This window comes from Piliocolobus tephrosceles, chromosome 1, assembly GCF_002776525.5.
Source record: "Piliocolobus tephrosceles isolate RC106 chromosome 1, ASM277652v3, whole genome shotgun sequence".
Lineage (NCBI taxonomy): Eukaryota > Metazoa > Chordata > Mammalia > Primates > Cercopithecidae > Piliocolobus > Piliocolobus tephrosceles.
The window spans coordinates 191822183-191849793 of NC_045434.1; the positions used below are offsets into that span (position 1 = coordinate 191822183).

The following is a 27611-nucleotide window of genomic DNA, read 5'->3' on the forward strand; positions in this document are numbered from 1 at the left end:
CTAGAGGGTTGAAGGGGTAGTTAGGACCAAGGCTAGAGGAATTCTTGATTCTTCTTTAGTTCCTTGCCCTCCTGGCCCCAGAACTCACAATTGCCTGCATCTGTCCTTCCTGAAATGGAGTTTTGGGGCAAAGAGCCAGGAATCAGCCCTGGCCTTGCTGTTCAGATGAGGAGACTGAACCCAGAGATGAAGTGTGGCTGTTCAGGGTCACTCAGCAGTGAGAAGTGGAACAGCTCCCCCGGGCTGAAGCCCCTACGTGGCCTCTGGGAGCTGAGCCCTGGCTGGCTGGATCCTATTCTCATGTGAGCCGGGGAACTGGGGGGCTTGTAGGGACAATCTCAGATCCAGAGGGAGCTCAGCTGTGTCCTGAGGGATGGTCTGCAAGGCTGCAAGTGAGGCCAGGTAATCTTTGTTCCGCGGGGAACTAAGGCCATGTTTCTGTTTAGGACTTTGGTTTCGATTAGGGGTTTGCATGTGCCTGCAACATGTGTGATGGTATGTTGCTGTGTGTCTGTGCTGATGCATGGACCCCTGGTGTCTTTGTAGGAAAAAGTGTTTGTATCCTATGCCAGGGGGATCAGGAGTCCCCCAACTGCTGTCCCTCCCCCTGCCTCAGCTCCAGGGGCTTCCCCTCAGCACTGTGGATTAAGGAAGTTGGGAGACGCTCTCTCTACCATGGGAGGCTCAGATGCATGCTTACAAATGAAGGAACGTGAACCTGTGCGAATACCCTTGTCCCGTGCACACATGTAGAGACAGAGACCAGGACGCACATACGCTGCCATGTGCACAGGTACCGCTCGGAGACACAGCCCTCCACACTCACGTGAACACACTCAGACGCACGCAGACATCTAAGCCACTCCAGACAGCTCTAGGCATACACACATGGATGTACCTAGACATAGACACACGCCCAGAAACACCCCGAATGTGCTTGGATGTGTGCATGTCTGTGTACACTCACACATTCACTCGCACACACACCCACACACACATATCCACACACTCGCACACGCTCTCACCCCCCACACTCACGCCGTCATCCACACACACATTCACCCACACACACTCTCACACACACAATCTCACCGACACACACGTTCACCCCCCACCACCCCCACACACTCACACTCACATACACCCTCACCCACACCCCCCCCCACACACGCACACCCACACACTCACACACATCCACACACTGACACACACTTTCATACATCCACACGCACCACACACTGACACACACATCCTCACCCCCCCACACACTCATGCACACAATCACACACACACACACACAATCACACAATCACACACACACACACACAATCACACAATCACACACACACACAATCACACAATCACACACACAATCACACACACACACACACACAATCACACAATCACACACACAATCACACACACACACACACAATCACACAATCACACACACAATCACACACACACACACAATCACACACACACCCCCACACTCACTGCTGGGGCTCTGAGCTACCAAAATATGTCTGTCCTTAATCCCAACTCTTAATCCCAGGGTCTAGGAGCCCAGGCCAGAGGGGCAGCTGGTCATCTGGCCTCGTTAGAGGTGATTAAGGCAAGAACAGTGTGTGTGGTGTGTGTGTGGAGGGCCTCAGAGCTTTGTTTTCTGCCTGACCTCCGGGGACACTTCACTCCCCCGCACCCTCCACTAAAAAACCAACCTTGGATTCCTTCGGAGATTCAGTCGTATGTTATTTGCCAAACTCTGGATGTCGGCAGGCGGGGGGGGGGGGGGGGTGGCAGGAGAGGGAGTGTGGCTGTGCCCCCGAGGAAAGTGACAGCTGGGGTCAGAGAGGCCAGGAGACGCGGGTCCCTTTATTTCACCGCCTGCCTGGGGAAACCCTGATCAGAGTCTTCGGCGCTAAGGCTGCATGATTCTGATTTCTGGGGGGATTCTGTTTCTTTGATGAGAGTATTTCTGACTTATGGGAAAATGATGCCCAACCAAGAGATGCTGAAGTTGAGGCCCTGAGCAGGGAGGAGGGGTGGTCGCCTGGGACTGGGGTGGGATGGGGACACCTCCATGAGGAGGAGGCGCCTGATCTGGGCATTGAGGGTGCTGGCTCCCAGGACATTTGGACATTTTTGGTTCTCTTAGTAGTGGACGTGCAGCTGGCATTGGCCAGGTGGGGGTCGGGCTGCTAAATGGCTGCAGTGTCCACAACAGTCCCACTGGTGGAAAATCGTCCTGCCCAGATATCAACAGTGTTTCTTTTGACAAATGTTTGGTTATGAGACATGGTGGGGGGGGGGGGCTCCGGGGGGGGGGGGGGGGTATGGACCATGGCACAGAGGTGAGACTGTCTTTGTCATGCTGCGGGAGGGAGGAACATTCCACGCTGTCCGGGGCACTGTGGAGGTGCACAGAGATTGCACGGGCCGAGTCCCCGGACCCTGCACCTTCCCCACCCTCAGCACTTCCCTTCCTTTTGCCTTTCCATGTTTAGAAGGATGAGTGTCCTGTGTTGTCTCTAAGGGCATGGTCGTGATAAACAGTGGAAAGAGGGCGTTTGGACATTAACCCAACTTGGCTCTTGGGCTGGCCTTGCCCTGGTGGAGGTCCCTGTAGGGGAGAGGGCCACACTGCCGTGACTGGGTCCCTAATGGCAGTGGCTGGGCTTCTGACCCTGCCGTGGGAGGTTCAGGGAAGGATTCCTGGTGGGGAGGATGAATCAGCTGAGACTTGACTTGGACTTGGACTTTGAACTCTGCATGTCAGCTGGGTGAACTTGGGCAGGTCACTGTACTTGTGTCGTCCTCTGAGCCTGTGCTGTCCTCCATGAGGCTGGAGGGTGACCATGGTGCCACAGGGTGTTGCAAGAGCTAGGGCTTACTTGGCACCGAGTCCAGCACACTGCTCTGCCCACAGGCTGCTGACTAGTTATGGTAAATGTTGGGGGAGTGGCCATGAGAGCCCACCATCACCACAAAGGTGGCAATCACTACCCATCCTTGTCCTGGGTTTGGGGAACAAGACTGTGTTCTAGCAACAGCCACTTGCCTGATGTCCAGTTTTGAGTCCATCTTTTCTAGCCCAGTTCCTCTCCCACACGCACTGTCTACTGCACAGCTTTGGTTTCCAGGCTAGACTGTTTTAGACTCATTCGTTCATTCATTCCCTGGGGGCCTGGGGGCCTGGGGCTAAGGCTGGTGGGCAACCTTGCCCTGGTGGAGCTCCCTACAGGGGAGCGGGCCAAGCTGGTGTGACTAGGTCCATACTGGCAGAAGCTGGGCTTCTGATCCTGCCTGGGGAGGGTCAGGGAGGGATTCCTGGTGGCGAGGGTGGGTCAGCTGAGACCTGAAGCAGTTTGGGTCAGGGAAGCCACGTTCAGGTGACACATGAGGAGTGGAGGGCAGGCCTCATCCCTGGGCTGCAGGAGTAGGGGCCAGGGCACTCAGGGTCTTTGAGCCCTGGCAGGTGTTTGGACTCTATCTGAGCTCAGTGGGGGAGAGGAAGAGCCTGTGGCTATGTGGAGGAGGGGCTGGCAGGATACCTGGGGTACACAGGACCTGCAGGAGACTGGAGGAGGATGTTAGGGGAGGTGAGCACGGAGTTTTCTTTGGCTCTCTGCACCCCATTCTTGAGCGACAGGGGGTCCTTGTAGAGTTCTTGGCCTCCCCACTCAGGATCCTTTGTGGGCTCTGCCTGGCAGTCTAAGGCGCTGCGAGGCCTCCTCCCTTCTGTTTTTTTTTTTATGGTGTTTCACTGTGTTGTCCAGGCTGGAGTGCAGTGGCACGATCTTGGCTCACTGTGATCTCCGCCTCCTGGATTCAAGCCATCCTCCTGCCTCAGCTTTCTGAGTAGCTGGGATTACAGGTGCGCGCCCCCACACCCCGCTAATTTTTGTATTTTTAGTAGAGATGGGGTTTTACCATGTTGGCCGGGCTGTTCTCAAACTCCTGACCTCATGATCCACTCACCTTGGCCTCCCAAAGTTCTGGGATTACAGGTGTGAGCCACCGCTCCTGGCCTTTTCCTCCCTTCTTAATGGCTGAGAGATCAAAGTCTGGGAGGCGAAGCCAAGGTGTGGAGGCTCAAGACAGGGCCTAAGGGGTTTTAGGCTTCATACCTGAGTTCAGCCAGGCAGGAGAGAGGGGGTTAACGAGCACCTTCCAGACAAAGGCCTGGTAGCTCCAGCCCAGGCCTAGCCCAGGACAGACAGGCCTCTGCCAGAGAGTAGAGTGGAAACCACCTGAGGGGCTTGGTGGTTGCCAGCTGTGCTGGGCAGGGCTGGTGCTTGGGAGCCAGGTGAAGTTGGGGCCAGGGTGAAGGGTGGGGCCTGAAGAGGCGCCTGTCCTCAGAGTTGCCTTAGCCATGGGGACAGAGGGCAGATGGACTTGAGTTTAAATGCAGACGTGTTTTACCACTGGGACCCTGACAGGCTCTGCCCCTTCCCTGGCGGGGACGTATCCTCATGCCTTTTCCTGAGGGCAGCCAGGGGCCAGGCACATGGTCAGAGGGTGGGGTGGGGCATCCGGAACCACTGAGGGCTGCAGTTGGAACGCTGAGGTCGAGGGTTGGGGATGGCGGCCAGCCTGGGTCTGGAGTCCCTGGAGTCTCTGAAGGCTCTGGGCTGAGCCTGTCCCCCTCCACTGGCCCCACCTGACAAAGTGGCCTTTGAACAGCATAGAAGAGACAGTTGCTGAGCTGGGCCTCTCCTACTTGTGGTCTGCGGAGTAAACGTTTGCCTCTCTGGGGGGTGGGGGCTGTGGAGGCTTCACCTGGGGCTTGGTAAGGTTCAAATGGGAGAGGAAGTGAGCAGGGCCAAGACAAGCGTGTTGTCAGGAGAAGGAACGCTGAGCTTCTCTGGAGGACCTGAACTTGAGTCCAGGTTCTGCTGTGTGACCCTGGGCAAGTTTCTCATCCTCTCTGAGCCTCAGTCTCATATTCATTATTATTTTTGAAACAACAGCTTTATGGATATATAACTCACATACATCTTGCCCATCTAAAGTATTTAATTCAGTGGTTTTTAGTATATTTGCATAGTTGTAAAACCATCACTAATTTTAGAACGTTTTCATCACCCCAGAAAGAAACACTGTACCTATTAACAGTCGCTCCCTGTTTCACCCCAGCCCCTGCAGGCATAGGCAATCGCTCATCTATCTTCTCTCTCTCTGGATTTGCCTATCCCGGACATTTCATATAAATGGAATAATATACTATGTGGTCTTTTGTGACCAGTTTCTTTTACTTAACATAATGGTTTCAAGGTTCATCCACATTGTAGTATCAGTATTAGTTTATTTATTTGTTTATTTTTGAGACTGAGTTTTGGTCGTGTTGCCTACGCTGGGGTGCCATGGCATGATCTTGGCTCCCTGCAACCTCCGCCTCCCAGGTTCAATCAGTTCTGCCTCAGCCTCCCAAATAGCTTGGACTACAGGCACACGCCACCACACCTGGCTAATTTTGTATTTTTGGTAGAGATGGGGTTTTACCATGTTGCCCAGGCAAGTCTCTAACTCCTGACCTCAGGTGACCCTCCCATCTCAGCCTCCCACAGTGCTGGGATTACAGGTGTGAGTCACCATGCCCAGCCTCAGTATTAGTTTTTTTTTTTTTCTTTTGCTGAATAATATTCCATTGTATGAACATACCACATTTTATTTATTCATTCACCAGCTGACGGATATTTGGGTAGTTTCAACCTTTTGGCTATTATGAATAATGCTACCTTTTTTTGGTGTGCGGACATATATTTTCATTTTTCTTGAATGTATATCCCAAGAGTAGAATTACTGAGTCATATGGAAACTCCATTTAACATTTTGAGAGACTGCCAGCCTCTTTCCTAAAGCGGCTGTGCTGTTTTACATTCCCACCAGTGGTGTGTGAGGGTTCCGATTTCCCCACGTCCTCGCCAACGCTTGTGATTATCTGACTTTTTGATCACATTCATTCTTGCATCCATTCATCCCTCAAGTATTTATAGAACATCTATATTCAACAAGGCAGAAGGCCCACTGCAGAGCTGGGAAGGGAATTTATCCCTTGAAGAGTTGTTTAGAAGATTCCATGGCATCATATCTAGAACAACCCCCAGCAGGCCCAGCACATAGTAGATGCTCAGAGATGGGAGACAGGGAGTATCAAGGAGAGGATCTGGGGCTGGTCAGGAACCATGGGGCCCCCTGGGAATGGAGGAATAGAAGATGGAATCTGTACATGCTGACCACGTACTGTGTGTGGGAACCGGTGCTTCAGTCCTTGTGACCCTCTGGGCCATATCATTGTTCTATGTGCAGATGACAGAACTGAGGCTCAGGCCACACAGCTTGTCCTGGGTCACTAGGCTGAGAAGTAGTCAGACTGTGGGCTGAGAGCCTTGTTTGGATCATCTTATTTAATCCTCCCAACCCCTGAGGGCGGTCCTGTTACTATGCCCATTTAGTAGGCGAACAAACGGAGGCTCAGAGAGGTAGACTGACTTGCCCAGAGTTGCGTAGCTGGTGAAGTTTAGTCCTGGTATTTGGAGCCACGTAGTCTAGCATCAGAGTCCCTGCTGTGTGTCCTAGGCCTCTGGAGGTGAGGGTGAGAGCTTGGACATGTCTGGCTCCCTCCCTCCCTTCCTTTCCCACCCCACTGTGTCCCACAGAGCCTCATCTTGGGTTGGAGACAGTCCTAGGGGCAAGTGTGGCCTTAGGCTGGCTTTTGAGGTCCCTGCAAGCCCTTCTTCCAGGCTTTTTGTCTGATGCCTTGCTCTGTGCCTCAGTTTCCCATCTGGTTGATGGTGGCAGTGACTCCCAAGTCCGCTGTGGCTCAGACCATCTGAGTCTGGCTTGTACTGTCCCTTGAAGAGGAGCAGCCGAGAAGCCAGTGGGACTGCTCCAAGCTGGGGGCGGGGAGTGGCATCTCCACTGTGTGTGAGTTTGGGCTGGTTATAAATAACCCAACAAACAGGAGGGTGCGGGGAACCACAGCCCGCCTCCTCGGGAGGAGAGGCCTGGACACACACACACTCTTACAGACAGGGCCGTTTCAGTTATGTGTGTGTGTGCTGTGTGTGCCCAGGGTGTATGCTCAGCCTGTGTATGGAGAGGGCTTTGGGGAGCCGTCAGAGCTCCCGGGCTCCCGGGACTGCTGGAAGGGCTGGGCCTGCCCGGGCTGACTCCAGCAGGGCCTCTTCGGTTCCCTGGAGGAGGCTGGGGTCAGCCCAGCAGAGCTCGACATCTGGCGAGGCCCCTGGAGCCCCCTCACCTGGCTTCAAGTGGTTCCAAGGTCAGGCTGAGGATCCTTCTGCTCTTAGGGGCCTCCATGTGATCCCCCAGCCCCTTCCCACTGCCACGTCCCACCCTGCCTGCTCTCCCCCTCCCTGCTCCAGTCCTGAACCCCATCCTCACTCTCCAGCCGAGCTCACTGACCACTAGCAAGTCGCCTGGGCTTTCTGCCTCTGTGGGGTAAGGAGGCCCATTTCACCTGGCTCCTGAGAAGGTGGGGTCCAGTGCTTAGTGTGTGCTCAGTGAAGGCTGCTTTCCTCCAGGGCCAGGCCTGGTTGAGAAATGGCCAGAATGTAGGCTCCACTGGGAGCCCACTGATCTGCATATTTGCATATAATTTACATAAACATTTTATGACAAAATATGCTGGGATCAGTGTCCGTTTCTCTTCTCTCCTCCTAGCTCACTTGGAGTCCTCCTGGCTGGATTTTGGAGGGACCAGAGAGAACTCTTGTCCATTCCTCAGTTTTACACACAGTTAGACTGAGGCCAGAGAAGAGCAGGGCCTGGCTCGGGATCCCATAGCGATTGGGAGCAGGAGGCAGGTGATGTGGATTTCTAGGGGGTGATCCACCCCACAGTTTATTCACTGAACAAGGATTGATGGAGGCTGACTGTGTTCCAGGAGCAGTCTGAGCCCTGGGATTAGAGGAATGACCACACAGACCCAGTCACTGCCACCAGGAGCAACTGGAGGGGGAGACAGACACATTCCTGTGAAGCCCAGAAATAAACCAGCCAATTTCAGGCTAGTGGTGAGCAATTGAGGACTAGTCCTGGTTTTGCAGACTAGCTGGGCATGTGGGGAGGACATTTGAGTGGATTTGGTGGTCAGGGAGGTGAGCTTTGAGTGGGGACACGAAGTCACGTCCCAGCGCCTACTGACTGCCTATTCACCGCTAGGCACATGCCATCTGGCATCTCTGTGTGTTGGGGATCATTATTCATATTTCATAGGAGGACACAGTGAGGCCCAGTGAGGTGAAGGGATATGACCAGGTAAGCAGTTTGGGAGTGGGAAGCCAGGGCGGGAACACCTAACTCCACACCGGGTTGTTCCTCGGAGACTTGTGGGCCCCAGGAGCGGGCAACCCTTGCCATGTTTGCTGGCACTGACAGTCGTGGAGCCTGGTGACGGACTCCTAAAGGCACCTGCTGGTGAGTCATGGTGGGGGCGGGGGGTGCCTACCTAAGCTGGGCCACCTGTCGTGTGAGCGCGCCTTGCCCTCCATTTCTATTCCCAGGCTTTCAGGCTGTCTCTGTTCAGGGAGCTGGGTGTGAGGTGGTGCTGGTCTCTGACATTTGCCCTGCTTTTGAGAGCCTTTTGGCAGGGGAACTGATTAGGGCTAGGAGCAGGTGTGCTCTGTAATCCAAAGGGCATGGTCTTTGGGGTTCAGCTAATCTTGGGTTCAAATCCTGGCCCATTGCTGTGTGACTTTGGGCCAGTTGCTTCACCTCTCTGAACTTTGGTTCGCCCATCTGTGAAATGGGAATGACAATCCCTTTCTGGTAAACTGTTTGAGAAGAGAAACGAGGCAATGTGCATTTAAGGAGCCTGGCACTTAGTGAGGGCTCCCTCTGCGGGGGCTGTGATCATTTTCGTAAGGGATGGAATGGCCCAGCGTTTTCCAGAAAAGTGCTCGGTGGAAGGAGTCTTGAATCACAAACTGGGGTTCCCTGCATGCATTCTCAGGGATTCAGGAGTTCACTGAACACAGGATTTAGACTCAGCAAGGCCAGAATTCAAATCTTGTGTGACCCCACTGATGGCTTCACAGCCTCAGTCTCCTCGTCTATAAATGGAGACCATATGACCTGCTTCCCAAGGCGGCCAAGTGGGTTCACTGAGATCCAGTGGAAGGTCCCGTTGGAGCGATCGGAGCATGGTTGGTGGGCCTTCTCCCTTAGTAAATGACAACACGGTGGAGGTACTGAGTCCCCAAGAAAGGACTTCCTAATTTGGACCAGGGAGGTGGTTGGCGTGCGTATGTGACATTCAAGCAGGCTCACAAAGGAGGCATTGTGTGAGCTGAGCCAGCTTCGTGAGGACATACCTAGTGCCTAGGATGGTGCTTGGCACACAATAAGTGCTTAATAACCATTGGTTTTACTGATTAACCAGTTGAGTAGGTGCTGGCCAGGCAGAGATGGTGGGGAAAGGTATTCCAGGAAGCAGAAACAGGCCTGAAGGATCCCTGTGTTCCCAGAGCCGTAAATAGTTTTGTGTGGGAGGACTATGGGGGTGGGCAGCTGGGAGTAGGGTGTGGGGGGTGCTGCTGGGTCTGGAAACGAGGCCTCAGTGGGTGGTCCTGCTCTCAGGCACGAGCTTGGGGACAGGCATCAATGAGCAGTGTGAGTCAGGGTGGGCAAGAGTGACGTGGGAGGGCAGGTGGCTGGGATTGATGGGGCGGTGATGGAGGCGTCCCAGCCCCGGGTTGAGGAAGGGGCCTGGCTTTCCCAGGGTTGCATTGTCAGCTTCTGTCTAGGCACGGGGGACAGAGTGGGCTGCTGTAGGGCAGTCAGCCTGCACCTTGATGGAGCCTGGCCAGGCCAGCTGAGCCAGGAATGGGGCTGATGAGAGAAGGCAGGCGGGTGGGTGTCTGGGCACCACAGGCCAAGGTGGCCGCCAGACAGGCTGATGCCAGGGGAGGGAGCCAGGTCCTGCCAAGCCAGCCCGCCTGTGGTGAGGCTCGGTTGGGCCGCTGGGCCCTGCCAGCTCCCTCAGAGGCTTTTGTGTTCATTTCCTTTCCACCCGCCTTTTCAGTTTCCTCGTAAGGTTGCTCATGGACAGTCTCAATGGGGTCTCAGCAGAACCAGGGGACTCGGAAGTTTCACAGACCAGAGAACGCCAGGGACGGAGACTCGGAGAATGTGCTCTCTCTAGTAACAAAAGTGCTGTGGGTTTATCGTTGAAATTGTGGAAAATACAGAAAGGTCCTGAGAAGAAATTAAAGCTGCCTGTAATCCCACCACCCAGAGAGAGCCTCTGGGAGCCTTTAGTTATAATGCAGCATTGAGAAATTCACTTTGGTAGTGAGTTCATTAAAACAGGATCAAGTTCTACATATTTTTGTAACCTATTTTTTAAACATAATGATGATACTCATATTAATAGCCGGCATTTACTGAGCCATTTGTTAATGTGTGAACATGCCCAGTCTCCTTCTGTAAACCCCATGAGTGGGCATTCTTATCTTTGTTTTACCAGTTAAAGCAGCCTGAGAGAGTAAAATATCTGCCCAAAGTCACAGAGGAATAGAGAGAGCCATCTGCATATTCCTATCAACAGCTATCCTGTCTTGTCTTCTGATGATCAATATGTACATTTTCCCACATTCTTCAATATTCTTTGAAACAAGTAAAAAAAAAAAAAAAGCCTTCTATGATGCTTTTGTGTTTTTTAATAACCTAATTAGACAGTGTAGATTTGTGAGTACTCAGTTGTTGATAGCTGCATAATATTCCATGTTATGGTTGTGCTCTCATTTTATTTATTTATTTATTTATTTATTTATTTATTTATTTATTTATTTATTTATTTATTTTGAGACAGAGTCTCGCTCTGTCGTCCACGCTGGAGTGCAGTGGCGCGATCTCGGCTCATTGCAAGCTCTGCCTCCCGGGTTCACGCCATTCTCCTGCCTCAGCCTCCCCAGTAGCTGGGACTATAGGCGCCCACCACTGTGCCCAGCTAATTTTTTGTATTTTTAGTAGAGATGGGGCTTCACCGTGTTAGCCAGGATGGTCTGGATCTCCTGACCTCGTGATCCACCTGCCTCGGCTTCCTAAAGTGCTGGGATTACAGGCATGAGCCACCGTGCCCGGCCTGTGCCCTCATTTATTTCACTCGTCCCCTGTTGCTGGGTATGTGGGTTATTTCCGTTTTTTCCCTCTGGTAAATAACATTGTGCTGGATATCCTTGACCTAAGGACCGAATTTTTGGGAGTTCAGAGTGTCAGAATCAGAAAGGCCCTTAGACCACCATGCTTGGTTTTCCATTTTGCAAATGGGGCAAAGGAAAGGCAGAGAAGGGGGAATAAGGTTTGCCCACGGTCTTGGAGGCTGTGGGCGCCTGAGCCAGGGCTGCTACCTGCTCTCCTGTTGGGGCTGGGGTGGGGGCAATTGCCACAGTGGGAAAAAGGGGATCCTGCGGGGGATGGTGGGAACACAGGACTGGGTGGAGAGCAGACTGGAGGTGACAGGGGAGATACAGGCTTGGGGTAGGGAGGGCTCTGCTGCCATGATGTCTTTGCAGAGGAGTTGACTGGGATGGGACGGGCCCGAAGGGAACGTTTCCTGCCCTCTGAGATGCCTTTGTAGATAGGAGTGGGGTGTGGGGATAGGTTTGGTTGGTGACAGGCTTGAGTGTGTGAGTTGGGGTGAGTGGGAGGGTGTGTTTCTGGGCTTGGTGGATTTTTCTTGGGGGGTCTGTGGAGTTCAGCTTGGCCTTCTCTGCTCTCCGCATCCACTCTTCCCCAGGCCTCTGCTCTCTGGGACTTGGGCTCTGTGGCCCCTTCCCTAGCGGGTGCAGTCCTCATGTCCCTCATCTCCAGCCACGAGTGGGTGTGGGGCTTCTGGCTTCCTGGCCAGGGCAGCTGTGGCTGGGTGGGGGTGGGGACTGAGACGTCCCCCTCCTGGTCCAGGCTCCCCATTGTGCAGCCCCCTTGGCTGTCTTGCTGCCCGGAGCCTGGCCCCAGCCCACATTCCTACGGTGATGCTGTGGGTCTCCAGGGTGGATCTGGTGAGCGTGAGGGGCATTGAGTTCTCACAGGACTGAGGGATTTTTGGGGACGGAGCCTGCAGGGCCATGCTGAGACGCCCTCCCTCCGTGCCTCAAGGAGCTAGTCGTTACATCGTCGCTGTGTGTCTTTGGGCAAATCACTTTACCTCTCTGAATGCTTCATGGCAGACTAACCCTGCCCCTCCTTTCTTCTCAGCGGGTGTGATAAGCAAGGCTTTCCCCTCTCTGTGCCTCAGTTTCCACATCAGTAAGAGGGGAAAATTGAACTCAGTGATCCCTCAGTCCCAGTGTATCCTTGAAGTTGCAGCCTGAGGTGGGAAATGCAGGCCATAGGAATACAGACAAAGCCTTATGTGGCTCTGACTGTGTGCATGCATGATTTTACTTGATTCTCACAAGTGCTTTGTGAAGTATCATTATTGGCCTCATTTAACCAAACAGGCTCAGAGAGGTTAAGTAACATGTCCAAAGTCACCCAGCAAATAAGCAGAGCTGAATTTGAATCCAAGACTGTCAGAACCTAAAGCTGGGCCCCCAACCCTTGCTCATGTCACCTCTGGTCACCAAGAAAGTGAGGCCTGAGTCTGGCTAATTAGGGGAAGGAAGCTCGGGCAGAACTAATTACACTCGATTTTATTCTTGTCTTTTTGCAACATGATTAGTGCTGCACAGGGGTGCCGGGCTCCTGGCCCCCAGCCTGCTGACCTAATTTGTGTGCTTGTGTCTGTTTCTGTAACTTGCCCTTTCTCCCCCCTCATCCAACGTCTCTCTTTTTGTTTCTCTCTGCACTCTCCCCTGCTGTGTGGCCTTGGCAGTGCCACTTAACCTCTCTGGGCATTAATTGTCTCATCTGCCTGGGTGTAGTCATCCCAATTCGGCTTCCCTCATGAAGAGGTTGAGGCTTACATGAGGTAAAGACTTGGAAATAATAATAGAAATTTTAACATAAGCTAACAGTAATCGTGGCTACTTTGATTTATTCATTTTTCACTTGGTGTTCGGTCCTGTGCTCAGCCCCTTCCCACAGCAATGCTGTGAGCTGCATAGTCTTATCATCATCTCCACTTTACAGTCGAGAAAACTGAGGTGCCGAGATTAAATGGCTTGCCTGACAGCCAACCGGGTAGTACAGAGGAGCTGGTTCATTATGCTTCGCCTCTGTGCTGACCTGTTTCCCTAGGAAGGCTCCTGGTGGTGTGGGGGCTGGGCACAAGAGACCCCAAACTCTGGAGTGGGCTCTGAGGGAGGATGGGGTGGGAGGGATGCACTGGCCTTCCTGAAAGTGTCCTCTGCACTCAGGGTGAGTGATGGGTGGGAGGGCAGAGGTAGCCTTGGAAGTGAGGAGACTCAGCTGATATCCAGCTCATTTGGACCCTCACCCATCACAGTCCTGACGGGGTGTTCCTGGGAGGGAGGGGGCCGGGCAACCTGGGAGGTGACACCTCCTTGCCGCTGGCCCAGGGGAGCCTCCCCAGCTGCTGCTCTAAAACTCTAGGAGAGGATCGGTGGGAGTAGATGTGGAGTGAAGGGGCCTGTGGGTCACTGCTGGTCCTGGTCCCTTCTGGGCTGGCAGCCTGAGGTGCCTCTGTGGAGTGAGGCTGTGGGTGAGTTCAGGAGGGTGTGATGACTAGGGGACTGCGAGGAAAAATGGAAGGCGGGGGGCGTCAGTCCGTTAGGAAGGGTGCCACGTTTCATCCCTATGTGTGTGTGCACTTGTGTGTACCCGGAAGGAAAGTGCGTGTTTGAGCCCATGTGTGAGGGGAGGGAACTGGGATGCAGGTGTTGTGGGTCTGTTAATGTCATGTGAGGTGGGTGTATGTCTGCTGGGGCAGGTTCAGGGAGGGACAAGTAGGCTGCACGCGTGTGGAGCAGGGTGTTGGGAGCGCTTGGTGTGTTGGGTCCTGTGCTCAGCCCCTTCTCCTGCAGTGCTATGAGCTGCATAGTCTTATCACCATTGTGTGCTGGTGTGTGGGTGTGGATGTTTAGTGGGCGTGGATGGCTGTGGGTGTTGCTGAGTTGACATCATGCAGGGGGTGAGGGGCAGCTGCGGGGCACAGATGTATGAATTCAGCCCTGGACGAGCAGTGGGTCTGGGGGTGGCCCAGAAATGTCCAGGACAAGGGTTTCAGAGACAGAGGCCTCATGCCTGAATTCTAACCCCTGCCTCAGTTCCTGCGTCTGTGCAATGGGGATGATAAAACCCTGGGCAGTTGTAGTGGTTAAAGGAGGCTGCATAAGTAACGTGCTGCCAGCACCTGACCTGGGGCAGGCCCTCGGCAGCAGCAGGCAGAGGTCTCTAGAGTGCCCTGGGAACGTTCAGCGGCTCCCCTGGAACCCGATGCTCAGGACTTCATGGGCTGCTCAGGGAGCCTCCGCTGGGTGTCCCTTCCCGAGATTGGTGGTGGCCGGAAGCAGAAGGTTCCATGTTTCTGCCGGGCATGCTCGCTGTGTGTGTGGGGTGCAGCTGAGAGGAAAGGTTGTATCCGAGTTGTGAGGTTCATGTCTGAGTCAGGATGCACCTGCCGGAGGTGATGTCTAGGAGCGATGTGTGTTTAGGGAACATACGTGGCCATGGCAGTGGCTCCATGTTGTGGGCCTTGGTGAGGTGAGTGTGGTGTGTGGGGTCAGGAGAATGTGCTGAGGTTTGTCGGGGGCATCTGTAGGGTATGTGGTATGGAGAGGAGTGTGTGTGTGGCTGTGAGTACCCTAGGGCAGGTGTACATGCAGCTGGGGTGAAGTAGATGGGTGAGTGTGTGCTGGTGTGGGTTGGGCTATATTGCCTATAGGCTGTGGTGAGTATAGGTGGGCAGACATTGCACTTAGTTGTGTGTGTGTGTGTATCCGTTGGGGTGCATAGTACGTGCATGAGAATGTACACGCATGAGGATGTTGGGCTGTTTTGTGTGTGTGTGTGTTTCTGCGAGTGCGTGTGTGTGTTGGGGGTACAGAGGCCTCCTCTCAGGCATGGGAGGGTTATGTTTACCTGGAGGGGGCACAGTGAAGGTCAAGGAGAAGCTGGCAGCGTCCTGGGGCTTTTGGATTCAGTTCTCCTTTAAGGGAATGGCATGGATAATTATGCTCATTATGATGGATTATGCAAATACAGAGGTCGTTTGGGGGTCAAAGGCTGCTTGTCACCCTCCTCCTCAGGCATTCTGTGACTCTTAAGGCTTTCCCTGCTGCCTCTCAGGCTCTGTTCCCCACCCCTCGTTCCTCTGTCCCCTCTGGGAGTTGCAGCTACCAGCACCCCCTCTGTAGCGTTCCTGCGAAGGCCTCCCTGAATCCCAGCGCCCGTGCCTGCAGGTCCCAGGTGTCCTTGCATTAAGTTTCTGCTGAGCATCCCAGGTGGGCTCAGGGGTGACCAGGCCATTCCTCCCCCTGCCATCCCGCCTTGGGGGTGCTTGCTGTTCGGAAAGAATGTGCTCTTGGAAGCAGGTTTGGAAAATTACTGAGGTGGCCCCTTCCCCAGCCTTGCCTCATCAGCATGAGGCTAAATTAGGATGTGTGAGTTCTCCCCCTCTGCCTCCCATCCTTGCCTTCTTTCCCTCTCTCGTACCCCCCAGCCCACCCTCCCTGTCTCTGCCCCTCTGCCCCCTGGCCTCCCTCTGTCCTCGCCTCTCTGTCCCCGTCTCTGTCTCCACCTCCCCGCTCCCTGTCATCCTCTCCATTCCCCTGTGATCTCTCCCTCTCCTGCACCCCCCTCATCTCTGTGGGGAGCTGCAGCTCCTGGTCCTTAGCGTGGAGAAGATGGTCGTCATGGTAACGGTTGTCATGTCGATGGCTACTGAGCTGGGGGATGAATAGTATCTAGGTGAGTGCTACCTGAGTGGAGGCTGATGGGTTTCCAGGAGGCTCGATGCTTGTCTCTGAGCTCAGAGCTGCACGGCAGGCCCAGCATCTCCTGCCCCATGCTAGTGGCTGTTTGTACCCGCAGGCGTGCTGACACGCTGAGCCCTCTGTGGCTGCTTTTAGGTGAGCATGTGTCAGTGTGTGTCTATGCATGTGCTGTGTCTCTGGGGTGTGTCATTTCAAGGGTCTACGTGGCTTGGGGGTAGGTCTTTGGGTTTATACAGGCTTTTCTTGAAGAGGAGTTTAGGGGCTAAGTGGCACTGGTCACTGAGGAATTTTGGGGACTCCCTTGTTTTGATACCCACATTTACCTCAGTTGGGGGCTTCCAGGGACCACAGACCTCTTAGTATCCCTCCTCCCAGCTAAAGGCCTCCAAGCCACTGCCCAGCCTGCTGGGAAGGATAGAAAGACAGTGAAGACAGCCCTGGCAGGGGCAGGAGCCGGAGCCTGGGTCCCTGCTCAGTCCCTATTCTTCTGTGTGACTTCAGGCTGCTTGCCAGAGAGCTGGAGGGAGCGGGGACTCTGGGTTGGCTGGTTCAGGTTGTGGAGGGAAGTGGTATGGGGAGCTCTAGCTCCTCCACCGTGGGTGTTTGTCTTTCTGGGGAGAGGGGAGCTGGGGAAAAGTTGGGCCCTACTGCTCTGAGCTCCTGGAATGTCTAAAAAGGAGGAAGACCCAGCAATTTGTCACGGGAGCAATTACACTAATTGTTCCACTCCATGACTCACTGGTAGAAAGTAAATACTGATTAATTCATTACTTTGAGACTGTGTGTGTGTGTGCGTTTGGTGAGGGGCACCTCCTGGCTCCCTGCCCTGGCTGGGCTGGGTAGGGCTCTGGAGCAGGTGGTTGAGGCTGGGGATATGAAGACAGGACTGAAATCCTCACTCTGGCTTTGTATCAACTCCAGAAGGGGGCCCATCAGTGGCAGGCGGTGAGAGGCTGGGCCCCAAATGCAGGGCCAGTCCAGCCCTCCCCTGCTCACACACACCCCAGGGCTCCCCACAGCCAGTCGAACATTGCAGCTGCTCCGAAACCACCTCAGACCTACTGAACCACTGAATTTAGTTTTCACAGTATTCAGATGTGCAGTCAAGATGAAAAATGACCAGTTTCTAAGAGAAAGTCATCAGCCAGACACTGAAAGCCTTCTGGGATGGGGCCCCAGGTGACCTGCCCCGCCCCACCCCTACCCCGTGAATTATTCACACACACGCACTTTCCTTCCGGGTACACACAAGATCTCTGTCACCCATGTGGATGTCACTCGGCCCACAAGGGCACTTGTTGCCCTTCTGGGCACACCCAGCTGCCAGTCTCAGGTGCCGAGCCCTGTGTCCGCCTCCACCTTCCCCAGGCCCAGCGCTGGCGCAGTGAGAACTTTGAGAGGCCCGTGGACCTGGAGGGCTCTGGGGACGATGACTCCTTTCCCGATGATGAACTGGATGACCTCTACTCAGGGTCGGGCTCGGGCTGTAAGTACCCCCTTCCCTACCCCTGCCTGGTGGCAGTGACCAGTCTGTATCCAGTCCCTTCTCTGAGCAGCCCATGGGGGCTTGCTTCAGTGAGGCAGGGGGCGTTTACTGTATGGGTCACACAAGTTCTTGGGCAGGATCCCCAGAACAAGAAGGGCAGAACATCCTCCTGGGGACGGAACCAGGCCTGGGAGGACCTCAGAGCCCAGGATGCCCAGCTCTCCAGGGTCCCCCGTCTGCATCTCTGTGTGCTATGTGGCTCTCTCTGCAGACCTTGCTTGGTTTGGGTGGTCCCATCAGGTCCAATAAGCTGTAGCCAGTGGTGGGGTTAGGGCTGTGATGAGACAGGGCAGGTGCTTCAAGTGGTGCCTGGTTTGGCTCTGCCCTGGGGAAGGGGAGCCAGGCCAGGTGGGTCTAGCAGAGTCTTGGGAGAGAAGGACGCTGGGAGCCCCACTCTGCCACATAGCAACTGTGCGCCCCTCGGTGCTCCCCCCTCCCTGAGTCCCTGTATTCTCACCTGCGGATGGTGAGAAATACGCCTTCCTCTCAGTGCCTCTAGGAACTGAGGGATAGGAAGTTGGAGTCTGGCACAGAGGAGGAGCTCTCAAAACAGTAGCAAAAAGACGGTGGCTGAGACTGGGCCCAGTGAGGGCCTGGGCTGGCATCTGAGGAGATGGTACGGGGTCTGCACGCCACAGAGTTGGCTCCCAACAGCCCTTGCCTCTGGTCTCCCCTCCTTAGCCCAGTCCTTTGAGCCCCTTTCAAATTATTCTTTGTAAAACCTATTTCTGTTGGGTCACATCTCTACTCGCAAAGCTCCCTGGCTCCCCTCCCTCCTGCCTGGTTCCGAGCCCAGGAGCTGGCTGTGGCTTCTCCCTCCCGCTTCGCCTGTCTCATTTCCTCCCAAGTTCCTTCACTGTCCCGGCTTTGCATCAGCCAGATTGCTCAAGCAGTTCCCCTGCTGCAAGGGCTTCTTCTCCCTCTTACCCTCTGCCTGTGCCACTGGGGGGGGAAGCCCTTAGTGTACCATCCCTGCCTTGACCGTGTGGTAGGGGTGCCTTTGGGGTCTGACTCTTCCCAGAATGCCACTCCTGTGTTCCCCTGCAAACGCCAGCAAGTTTTGCAACCAGAAGCGCCTCAGTTGCTGCTGCCTGGATTCAACCTCATAGAAGCTGTAGGTCGGGTGGGCAGGAATAGTCAAGGAAGGCTTCCTGGGAGAGGCGGCCCCCAGAATTTTTGACTTGGCAGAGAGAAGTTGGGGAACATCAGCAACTGGCCACCTCTGGCCAGGCTGTGCCGTCCTCCTTTCTCTCATCTTTTCTGGGAAAATTGGGCAAAGAGAGGGGGTTGGGAGACCTAATCTTGATGGCCATTGCTTACCTGGGATCCTCATGCCCCTCACAACCACCCAGCTCCCTAGCTCTCTCCCTCTCCCCCACCCCCTCAGACTTCGAGCAGGAGTCGGGCATTGAGACAGCCATGCGCTTCAGCCCAGATGTGGCCCTGGCGGTGTCCACCACACCTGCGGTGCTGCCCACCACGAACATCCAGCCTGTGGGAGCACCATTTGAAGAGCTCCCCTCTGAGCGCCCCACCCCAGAGCCAGCCACCAGCCCCCTGGTGGTGACAGAAGTCCCGGAAGAGCCCAGCCAGAGAGCCACCACCATCTCCACTACCACGGCTACCACTGCTGCCACAACAACAGGGGCCCCGACTGTGGCCACAGTGCCTGCCACAGTGGCCACCGCCGCCCCCAGCACCCCTGCAGCACCCCCTTTTACGGCCACCACTGCTGTTGTAAGGACCACCGGCGTACAGAGGCTTCTGCCTCTTCCACTGACCACGGTAGCCACGGCACGGGCCACTACCCCCGAGGCACCCTCCCCCCCCACCACGGCAGCTGTCTTGGACACTGAGGCCCCAACACCCAGGCTGGTCAGCACAGCTACCTCCCGGCCAAGAGCCCTTCCCAGGCCGGCCACCACCCAGGAGCCTGACATCCCTGAGAGGAGCACCCTGCCCCTGGGGACCACTGCCCCTGGACCCACAGAGGTGGCTCAGGTGAGGGTGTTGAGAAGGGACAGGGAGGAGGGCAGAGGAGGGTGGGTCAGGGGAGGGATGAGGAGGATGGAGCTGGACAGGACTGAGGACCAGGAGCTATAGAGATGAGCCAGACAAAGTGGGGGCAAGGGGCAGGATCAAGGGACAGAGATCAGATGGGGAGGAAAGAGGGACAGAAAATGAGGGCTGGGGTGGTTGGATCCTAATGGGATGGGACATTGGTGGGGAAGGAATTGGGTGAACATGTGCATTGGTGACAAGGCAGGCCAGGCTGAGTGTTTCGGTTGAGAACATTAACTCGGCAGTCTGGTAGCTGGATTAGAATCCTTCCGCTGCCACTTCCTCGTCATGGGACCTCAGGCCAGCCCCTGATCCTTTCTATACCTCCGATTCCTCATCTACGGAAAGGAGAAAATAATAGAATGTGCATCATTTCATTGTGAGCATGAAGTCTGCTGACTTCCACAGTGCTTAGAACAGCGCCTGGTGATGGTGCAGCCACTAGGTTCTCAGCTGCTGTCCTCATCACGGTTGTTAATACCATGGGTCTGAGGGTGGTTAAGAGCCGGCTGTCTGAGAATGCATCACTTGCCTTGTGGAGGGCTGCCTGGGTGTGGCTCAGTGCTCAGCACTTCACCTGTGTTAGCCGCAGCCCTCATGCCCACCCCACGGGCAACACTGTGGTCATCTCACTTTACAGACGAGCAACTGCTGGCGCACAGGGAGGTGAAGCCACTTCCCAAGGCTCTGCAGCCAGCAATGGCAGTCGGGATTTGAACCCAGGCAGTTGGTGCCACAGCCGGGCAGTCTCGCAGGGCCAGGGCTGCATGTGTGTGCATTTGGGATATTCTGGATGGGGCAGGGGAATTGACAGGAAGAGGATGAAGATGTCAGGAATGCCAGGGATGGATGAATCCCAAGGACGTGAGAGAGGTGGTCTGGTCCCTGCTGGGTGCACTGAGTAAGACGGAGAGGCGGGAACATGGACTGGGTGCCAGAGCCCTCTGCAGCTGGCCTCACTGAGGAGGGCCCTTGGGCCGTGGAGCTGCCTTGGGGTCAGTGTCTGTCCCTCTGACTCCCCGGCCAGCTGCAGCAGGATACCGGCCCTTCCCTCACTTCCTCAAGCAGCTGGGGCAGCCTGGTGTTTTCACACAGACTTGGCCAAGCAGGAAGGGGAAACAATGATGGGGTACGGAACCCAGGAGAAGGTGCACAGAGCCCAGGTTGCTGGAGGAGCCACTGTGCACGCTGTGTACACTGGGGCACTGCTGCAGCCTCTCTTCAGCCTGGACACCAGGCCCGCCTTTCCATGCCCACCTTTGAAGTAGCGACATCCCTGCTCCAAATGGCTCCCACAGCCACCACTTTGGTTTCATGACTCCCAGCTCTGATCCTGCCTCTGAGTGGTGGGAGCCCTAGAGGTTGTCAGTCACTGAGCTGGTTTCCAGGACACCTGCCCCTGAGGCCATCATGCTCTGCAGGTTTTGCTCTTGGCCTGGCCTCCAGGCTACAGGATGCTTCCCTGCCTTAGGCATGGACCCGGACCAGGCCCACATCCATAGCAGCTGCACCCAGCAGTTCCCAAACATCTTCTCGGCAGGAATCCCCCGAGGATTGTTACTAAGACCGCTGGAGGGGACATGATGGGGACAGGATGTGGCCAGAGCAAGAACAGAGGCAGTGTGGTAGTGGTTAGAAACACAGACTCTGGAGGCAGATAGATCTAGATTTTAATTCTGTCCCCCACTTACTAGTTGTGTGTCCTTGGGCCGGTCATTTACGCTCTGAGCTGACGTCCTGCTGTGTAAACTGGGGACATTGTTACACTCCTTCGTGGGGATAGTGAGTAGCACAGTGCCTGGCATGTAGGGAGTGCTGAGTGTTAGCCCCCCAGGGCAGTAGGATGGTGGTGGTGGGGTTATGCATGCATGTGTGGTTGTCCTGGGCTCATGCCACCCTCTCTGCAGACCCCAACTCCAGAGACCTTCCTGACCACAGTCCGGGATGAGCCAGAGGTGCCGGTGAGTGGGGGGCCCAGCGGAGACTTTGAGCTGCCAGAAGAAGAGACGACACAACCAGACACAGCCAATGAGGTGGTAGCTGTGGGAGGGGCTGCGGCCAAGCCATCATCTCCACCTGGGACACTGCCCAAGGGTGCCCGCCCGGGCCCTGGCCTCCTGGACAATGCCATCGACTCGGGCAGCTCAGCTGCTCAGCTGCCTCAGAAGAGTATCCTGGAGCGGAAGGAGGTGCTCGTAGGTGAGGAGTGGGGTCTGGGCCAAGGGGAGCCTGGGAGGATCCCAGAGTGAGGCACCTGGCTGGGCCTCCGATTGCCTCTAGGAACCCAGAAAGAAGATCAGGGCGTGGTTTCCTAGGAGCCAGATAGGAAGGAAACCTGAGAACTCAACCCCCCAGGACCTGCCTTCTGGCTCCTCCCGACTTTTCTCCTTCCCAATATCCAACCCTGACTTCATGTCCGTCTCTAGGTCTTTCCTCAGTGCCCTCTGACCCCTCCGTGGACTCTGACTTTGATCCCTGCTTTCCTGGGCCACACTGGCTGATGTGTGGGACCTCACTTCCTAGATGCTAACCTCTGACCCATCCTTCAGCTTGACCTTCCCCAATTTTTGACCCCAGTCCCTGTGGACCTGCCCTGGCTGCATCTAGGGAGTCTCTGGACTCCTGGTTCAAATTCTGGCTTTGCACTCAAGGCAAGGTACTTCACCTCTCCAGCCTTCCTTCTTTTCATCGGTAGAATGGGGATAGTCATTTTGCCCTTAATCAATTCTAAGAGGTACATCTGTTCACATGTTAACTCTTCTGTAATTGGGGTATGTCACATTTAGTTAGCAAAGTTTTCTCTTTCCTAGCAGTTATAAAATACTGGGGCATCTTATGACTGATGGCGTTTTAAATTTGATGAAGCCCTCAGATAACCCCTCCCGGATAGGACTGGTGTGAGGGTTCAGTGAGTTAGTGTGTTGGGCAAATAGAATGCAGCCAGTGAAGGCCTATAGTGGTACCCAGTGCTGGTAGTAGTAGTATTGTCTCCATCTTCACTCCAACTCAGATCCAGGACTCCCAGCCCTCTCCATACCCTGGCCCCCACCCCTGAGGACCCTTTGCCCTGGTTCTACCCTGCCTCTGGGCCTTGACCTCTGCCCTCTTCCTCCACAGCTGTGATTGTGGGCGGGGTGGTGGGCGCCCTCTTTGCCGCCTTCTTGGTCACACTGCTCATCTATCGCATGAAGAAAAAGGATGAGGGCAGCTACACGCTGGAGGAACCCAAGCAGGCGAGCGTCACATACCAGAAGCCTGACAAGCAGGAGGAGTTCTATGCCTAGTGGAGCCACAGTGCCTCCCTGCAGCCTCAACACCACACTGCCGTCCAGTCCCCAGCCTGGCCCCACCAGCCCAAGCCTGGGACTGGGCCTGGAACCTGGCCCCAGTTCTTCTCTGCCCTCCCTCCCAAGGTCTTCCCAGGCTGCCAGCCTCACACAGATCTTCCCCGAGGAAGAGGGGCTGCTGCCATCTGCCCCAGACTGTGCCCTTATGAGCTCATCTCTTGTTCCCCTCATCCCTGCCACCAGTCTGGGGCTTCAGGACCTCATGTCAGATGGATGAGAGGAAGAAAGCTCCTGATTGGCTGGTGGTGGAAGAAAGGATGGGGCTTGAGATAGGCCTGAGCCCCAACTTGGCACCCACAGGGCTCACTGAAATCTCCTTTTTGGGGCAGAGAGGCACTCAGACTGATTTCCAGGACAAACATTTGGTAAACACAGCCCTTGAAATCATCTAGACACTCACTGCAACCTCTTGCTCCTATCCCAGGGCCTCTCTCTGCCTGGGTGAGAGGATATCCCTTGTCACCAGCCTGTTTTGTCCTGGTCTCTCTGGGGTTGTTGAATCTCTCCTCTTGCCTGCCAAGTACACATGTACCCCAGACTTCATTTCTTTCTGCATCTTCCTCCAAGAAACAGCTTCCTGAGGGTGCTGGGGCAGCCATTGGTGAGGAGGGGCTGCTCCAATGTCCCTCCTATGAGGGGACTCTGCACAGTCACCATTGCCCACACTGTCACACATATTTTCATGCAGTCACACACAAGACAAAAGCATGCAATGACAAAACCATACGTAATCCTGACCGCCCAGCCAATCAAGACATATCACAGAACACACACATCCTTCCAAGAATGTTTATCCTCATGCATCACTTACACACCCCCAGACACTGCAATGCAAGTCACTAGTCATGGTCACATGATAGTGACAGTGTGGCCTCCTCCTGCCCCCAGTACACCCACCCTCTGGCACCACACACATTGTCTCCAGCTTTCAGGCTCACTGGGGAGGGTGGAATCGAGCCGGAACAATCAGCCCATATTGGGTCCCCCTAAGTTGCCCCGTCATACTCAGTCCCATGCCATGGTGCCCACACCAACCATGCAGCCACCAACCCCAGCCAGTGTCAGACACAATTCCATGTGGATGCACAGTCTCACTCCACATGACCTGCTCTCAATGCTGGAGGGAAACAGGCAGGCCCTTGCCTTTCTTGGAAAAAGTGTGGGGCCACAGCCCTTTCAGGGCATTGCACACAGGTGGGCCTGGCCTCACCCCTACCTTCTTCCTCCCCACTGCAGTTGGCAAAGGGGGAGGTTTGGGGCCAGACCCCCACTGGCTGGCAGCCTGGGGGCTCCTCTAAGGCTGAGGAAGGAAATTTGGCCCCAGGTTGTTGGGGGGTCTTGGGTCTCCCAGGATAGAAGGCCCAGGGCAGGGAGGGGGCATGTGGTTGGGCTCTTTTATCTCCCTGTGTCCCCTTCCTGCTCTGAGCTAGGGGGCTGACTCTGCCTCCCAGGACACAAGTCTCCAAAGTGCCTGTGAGGGCGGGCCCTCCGCACCCTCTGCCCTCTGCCTGGCCAGGCCAACCTCAGCCCACCTGCCCAGAGGGCCTCCCTGTGGGCACCCCCTCACCTATTTGGCCAGACAGTTCTGGCTGCAGCTTCAGGGGCCATGGCTGGAAGCAGCCCCTGCAATCCCTCAGGCCCTGAGGTCAGGGTTCGAGGGATGAGACCAGGTGATAGTGGGGGAGGGGTTACTTCCTTTGTTACCTTGCAAGTAGGGCTATTTCCATCCGTATTTTAAATGTGGGGTCACAGATCTTTGGGGGAGGGCGTGCTTGGCAGGGGGCCTCTTGGAGCCAAAGGGATGTGGTGTGAGTTGTGACTGGCTGGCACTCACACTCCCACCCCTCACCCACAGCCCAGATTCAAGTCAGGAAGGCAGGTTTTCTTTCAGGGCCCTTTGCAAGATGCCCTGGCAGCAGATTTCTGCAGGATGAGGGGTAGCAGTGTGTAGGCAGTGAGGGTGAGGTTCCGGGGGCTGTCCCATAGCCTGTCTTTTCCAGGCTGGGCTCCATCTTCCAGTCCCAAAACCCTCCTTCACAGGGCCCAGAGGCTTGCGAGGAAGCCAGGTGGACCCAGCCTTAGAAGAGTGGGAATGGGGGGCCCCCAATATCTGGAGGGGGTGGGTTGGCCTCAGTCATTTTTGGAGCAGAAGGACTGGGTCCTGGGGCCAGAGACCGCAAGGCTCAGCCTCCCTACCCTGCTCCCTGGGGTGCTGCTGTCTTGGAGACCACAGCTCTGGTGAGACGGCCTGGGCAGGCCAAGGCTGAGAAACCAGGGAGGATAGAGGAGAAAAGGGCTTGGGCCCCCAGCCCCAGCAGGCGCCAGACCTTGGGCGGGAGACCCACCAGTTGGTGTAGGTTCTCTGTAGGGCTGGAGCCCATGGTGGGGGTGGCCCCAGCAGACCTGGCTCCTCACATCCCAGGGGCTGGCTTCTGATTTGCGGCTTGGCCTCCTGGCACTGGCTTCTCTTCTCTGTGTCCTTAGCATTTGAGAGAAGAGGCCAGGGGCCTTGTTCATGAAGCCCTGGACCCAAGGCAGATGTCCAGGCTTTATCCTCGTGAGGTTGAAGAGTCTGACCAGCCCAAATCTGCCCTGGCCAGCCTGACCAGGGCAAGGCAGTACGAGAGAGTTCAGTGAGGACCAGCTAGGGTTCTCCAAGGTGCAATGCAGATGCAGGGCCCTCATGTACCCCTACCCTGCCTGTGATGGGGTGTTCTGAGGGGCTTTGGCATTTGCTGGAAGCACAGCGAGTTCCAAATGAGAGGGAGCTTGTGTGGCTTGAGAGCCTTTGGGGCCTTGGCTGCCAGAGCACGAGGCAGGCCAGGACGTGGAGAGCCCAGGCCCTGTCTCCAGGGGGCCAGATGGGGCCTTGCCTGAAAGGCTGGTCCCCTTGATTGCTGGAGGTGTGTGGGTGGCAACCAGGGCTGGGCAGGGCTTAGGGTGTGTGGAACAAACCCCCCTAGGGTTGGCAAAGCCGCCTGTCAGGCCTCCAGGTGGGGGCCCTTGGACGCAGGGAGCAGACCCTCTGCCTTGCAGGGCAGGAGTAGCTGCCTCCTGGGTTCTCTGGATTTCTTCTCCCGACAACTACAACCCTGGACTTGCCTTCCCAGGCCTCTTGCCTGTAAATAGAAGCCCGCAAACTGTACAGATTTACAGAGGCATCAAGACTGGGCCCTGGGAGTCGCCATCTGAGAGCCGATGGCCCCAGCATCCCCCAGGTGCCTGCCTGGCACCACAGTGACCCTGGCCTCAGCGTGGCAAATGCATGTAAATATTTTTCGTAGGCGGCGTGGCTCCAGAGAGCCCCCTGAAGACAGTGTCCCTCCCTCTGGTGAGTCCTTTCTCCTGTACAGAACTGGCCTGGGGTGGGTGGGGGTCTGCCATTCCCTCCCCTAGGCCTTCCCTGCCCCTTCTCTCCCCTGTAACCTGTTTATTAACTGTACCTGTCCTGAGTTCATGGCCAAAACATTAAATAAGGAAAAAGACAGTGGAAAAAAGAGACCAAGGCGCCTGCCTCACTGCGGGTACTCACCTGTTCCAGCCTTGTGAAGGAACTGGTTTTGTTTTTGTTTTTTGTTTTTTTGTTTTTTGTTTTTTGTTTTTTAACACTTCCCGTGCTGTGCCCATTTATAAGAGGAAATAAAATTAAGCTGAAATGTTGTGCTGTGTCCAGAGTATGAGATAACTATGGTTATTTGGGGAGGGCAGCCTATGGCTGCATCCTGGGCCCCAGCCATCTTCCCCCATCAAAGAAATTGAGAACCAAGCAGGGAAAATGGACTAACAGCCCCTCGTGGGAACCATTATGGTAAAAGCTGCCACTGGTTGAGAGTGTCCAGGAAACCACGGAGCCCCTGCGGTGAGGCTGGGGTGGAGGCTGTGGTTGGGAGGGGCCGAGCAGTGGTGAGAGGGGCCTGTGGTTCACCCCCAGGGGAAGAACTCTGGCTTTAGGCCACAGAGAAAATTTTGGGACCACAGGATACCAGGATCAGAGCAGCCGAGACGAGACAAGATGGCTTTGAAGTCTGAAGCCTGTTTTCAAATCCAGGTGTTGACATTTCCTGGCGCTGACTCTGGACAAGCCACTTGACCTCTGTGAGTCTTAGTTTCCCCATCTGTCAAATGGGGTCAGAATATGCCCTGCGTGGAGTGCTGTGAGGACTGCATGAGCTAGATGCTCTGCACTGCACCTGCCACAGTCAGCGCGTAGCTCACAGGGGCTCTGATGATGGCGTTGGAACAGAATAGAACCTCCGGATGGGAGAATGTGACCCAGAATCACAGGTCAACTCCTGACACCTGGGGTTATAGAGCTGGGCAGGCCTCAAAGCCAACCTTGGGGCCCTCCTTGGTGTAGAAATCCCTTTTCCAGCCCCTACTTGGCATAACTCCTGTCCCAGCCAGCTGGGTGTGTCCTGAGGGCCAGCGGGCCACCCTGCCTATTTTGAAGTACTTCCTAATTTCAGCTGAAATCTGTCTCTCCGGTGTTGCCCATCTCCAGTGCTCGTACGCTCTGGGGGCACACGGGATTGTTCTGCCCCTTGCAATGGGACAACCCCCAGGTATGGGTGTAACAGTCGCAAAATTCCCTCCTTCGAGGGAAAGCTCTACATGTCCTACAAATATTTCTTCTAGAAATTTCTTCCTCTTGGCCAGGCGTGGTGCCTCAAGCTTGTAATCCCAGCACTTTCGGTGGCCGAGGTGGGTGGATCATTTGAGGTCAGGAGTTCAAGACCAGCCTGGTCAACATGGTGAAACCTCATCTCTACTAAAACTACAAAAATTAGCTGGGCT

General features: G+C 55.3%; 2 protein-coding genes across 3 annotated transcripts in view; both read left to right on the plus strand.

Annotated features, from left to right (window-relative positions):
- Positions 1–26475, plus strand: part of SDC3 (syndecan 3) — a 39100-nt gene extending 12625 nt beyond the window's left edge. The window contains exons 2-5 of one of the 2 annotated variants that reach the window (XM_023219414.2): positions 17232–17349; positions 18797–19410; positions 21378–21669; positions 22588–26475. In XM_023219414.2, coding sequence (XP_023075182.2) covers positions 18829–19410; positions 21378–21669; positions 22588–22754 — 1041 coding nt within the window. In that variant the 5' untranslated portion in view covers positions 17232–17349; positions 18797–18828 and the 3' untranslated portion in view covers positions 22755–26475. Of the gene's footprint in view, positions 1–17231; positions 17350–18419; positions 19411–21377; positions 21670–22587 lie in introns of those variants that run through there. The other variant, XM_023219413.2, reaches the window with a different exon arrangement.
- Positions 23195–26475, plus strand: LOC113225311. Its single transcript, XM_026457225.1, has one exon. The coding sequence runs from the start codon at positions 23344–23346 to the stop codon at positions 24253–24255; it is 912 nt and encodes a 303-aa protein (XP_026313010.1). The 5' UTR covers positions 23195–23343; the 3' UTR covers positions 24256–26475.
- Positions 26476–27611: the final 1136 nt, after the last annotated feature.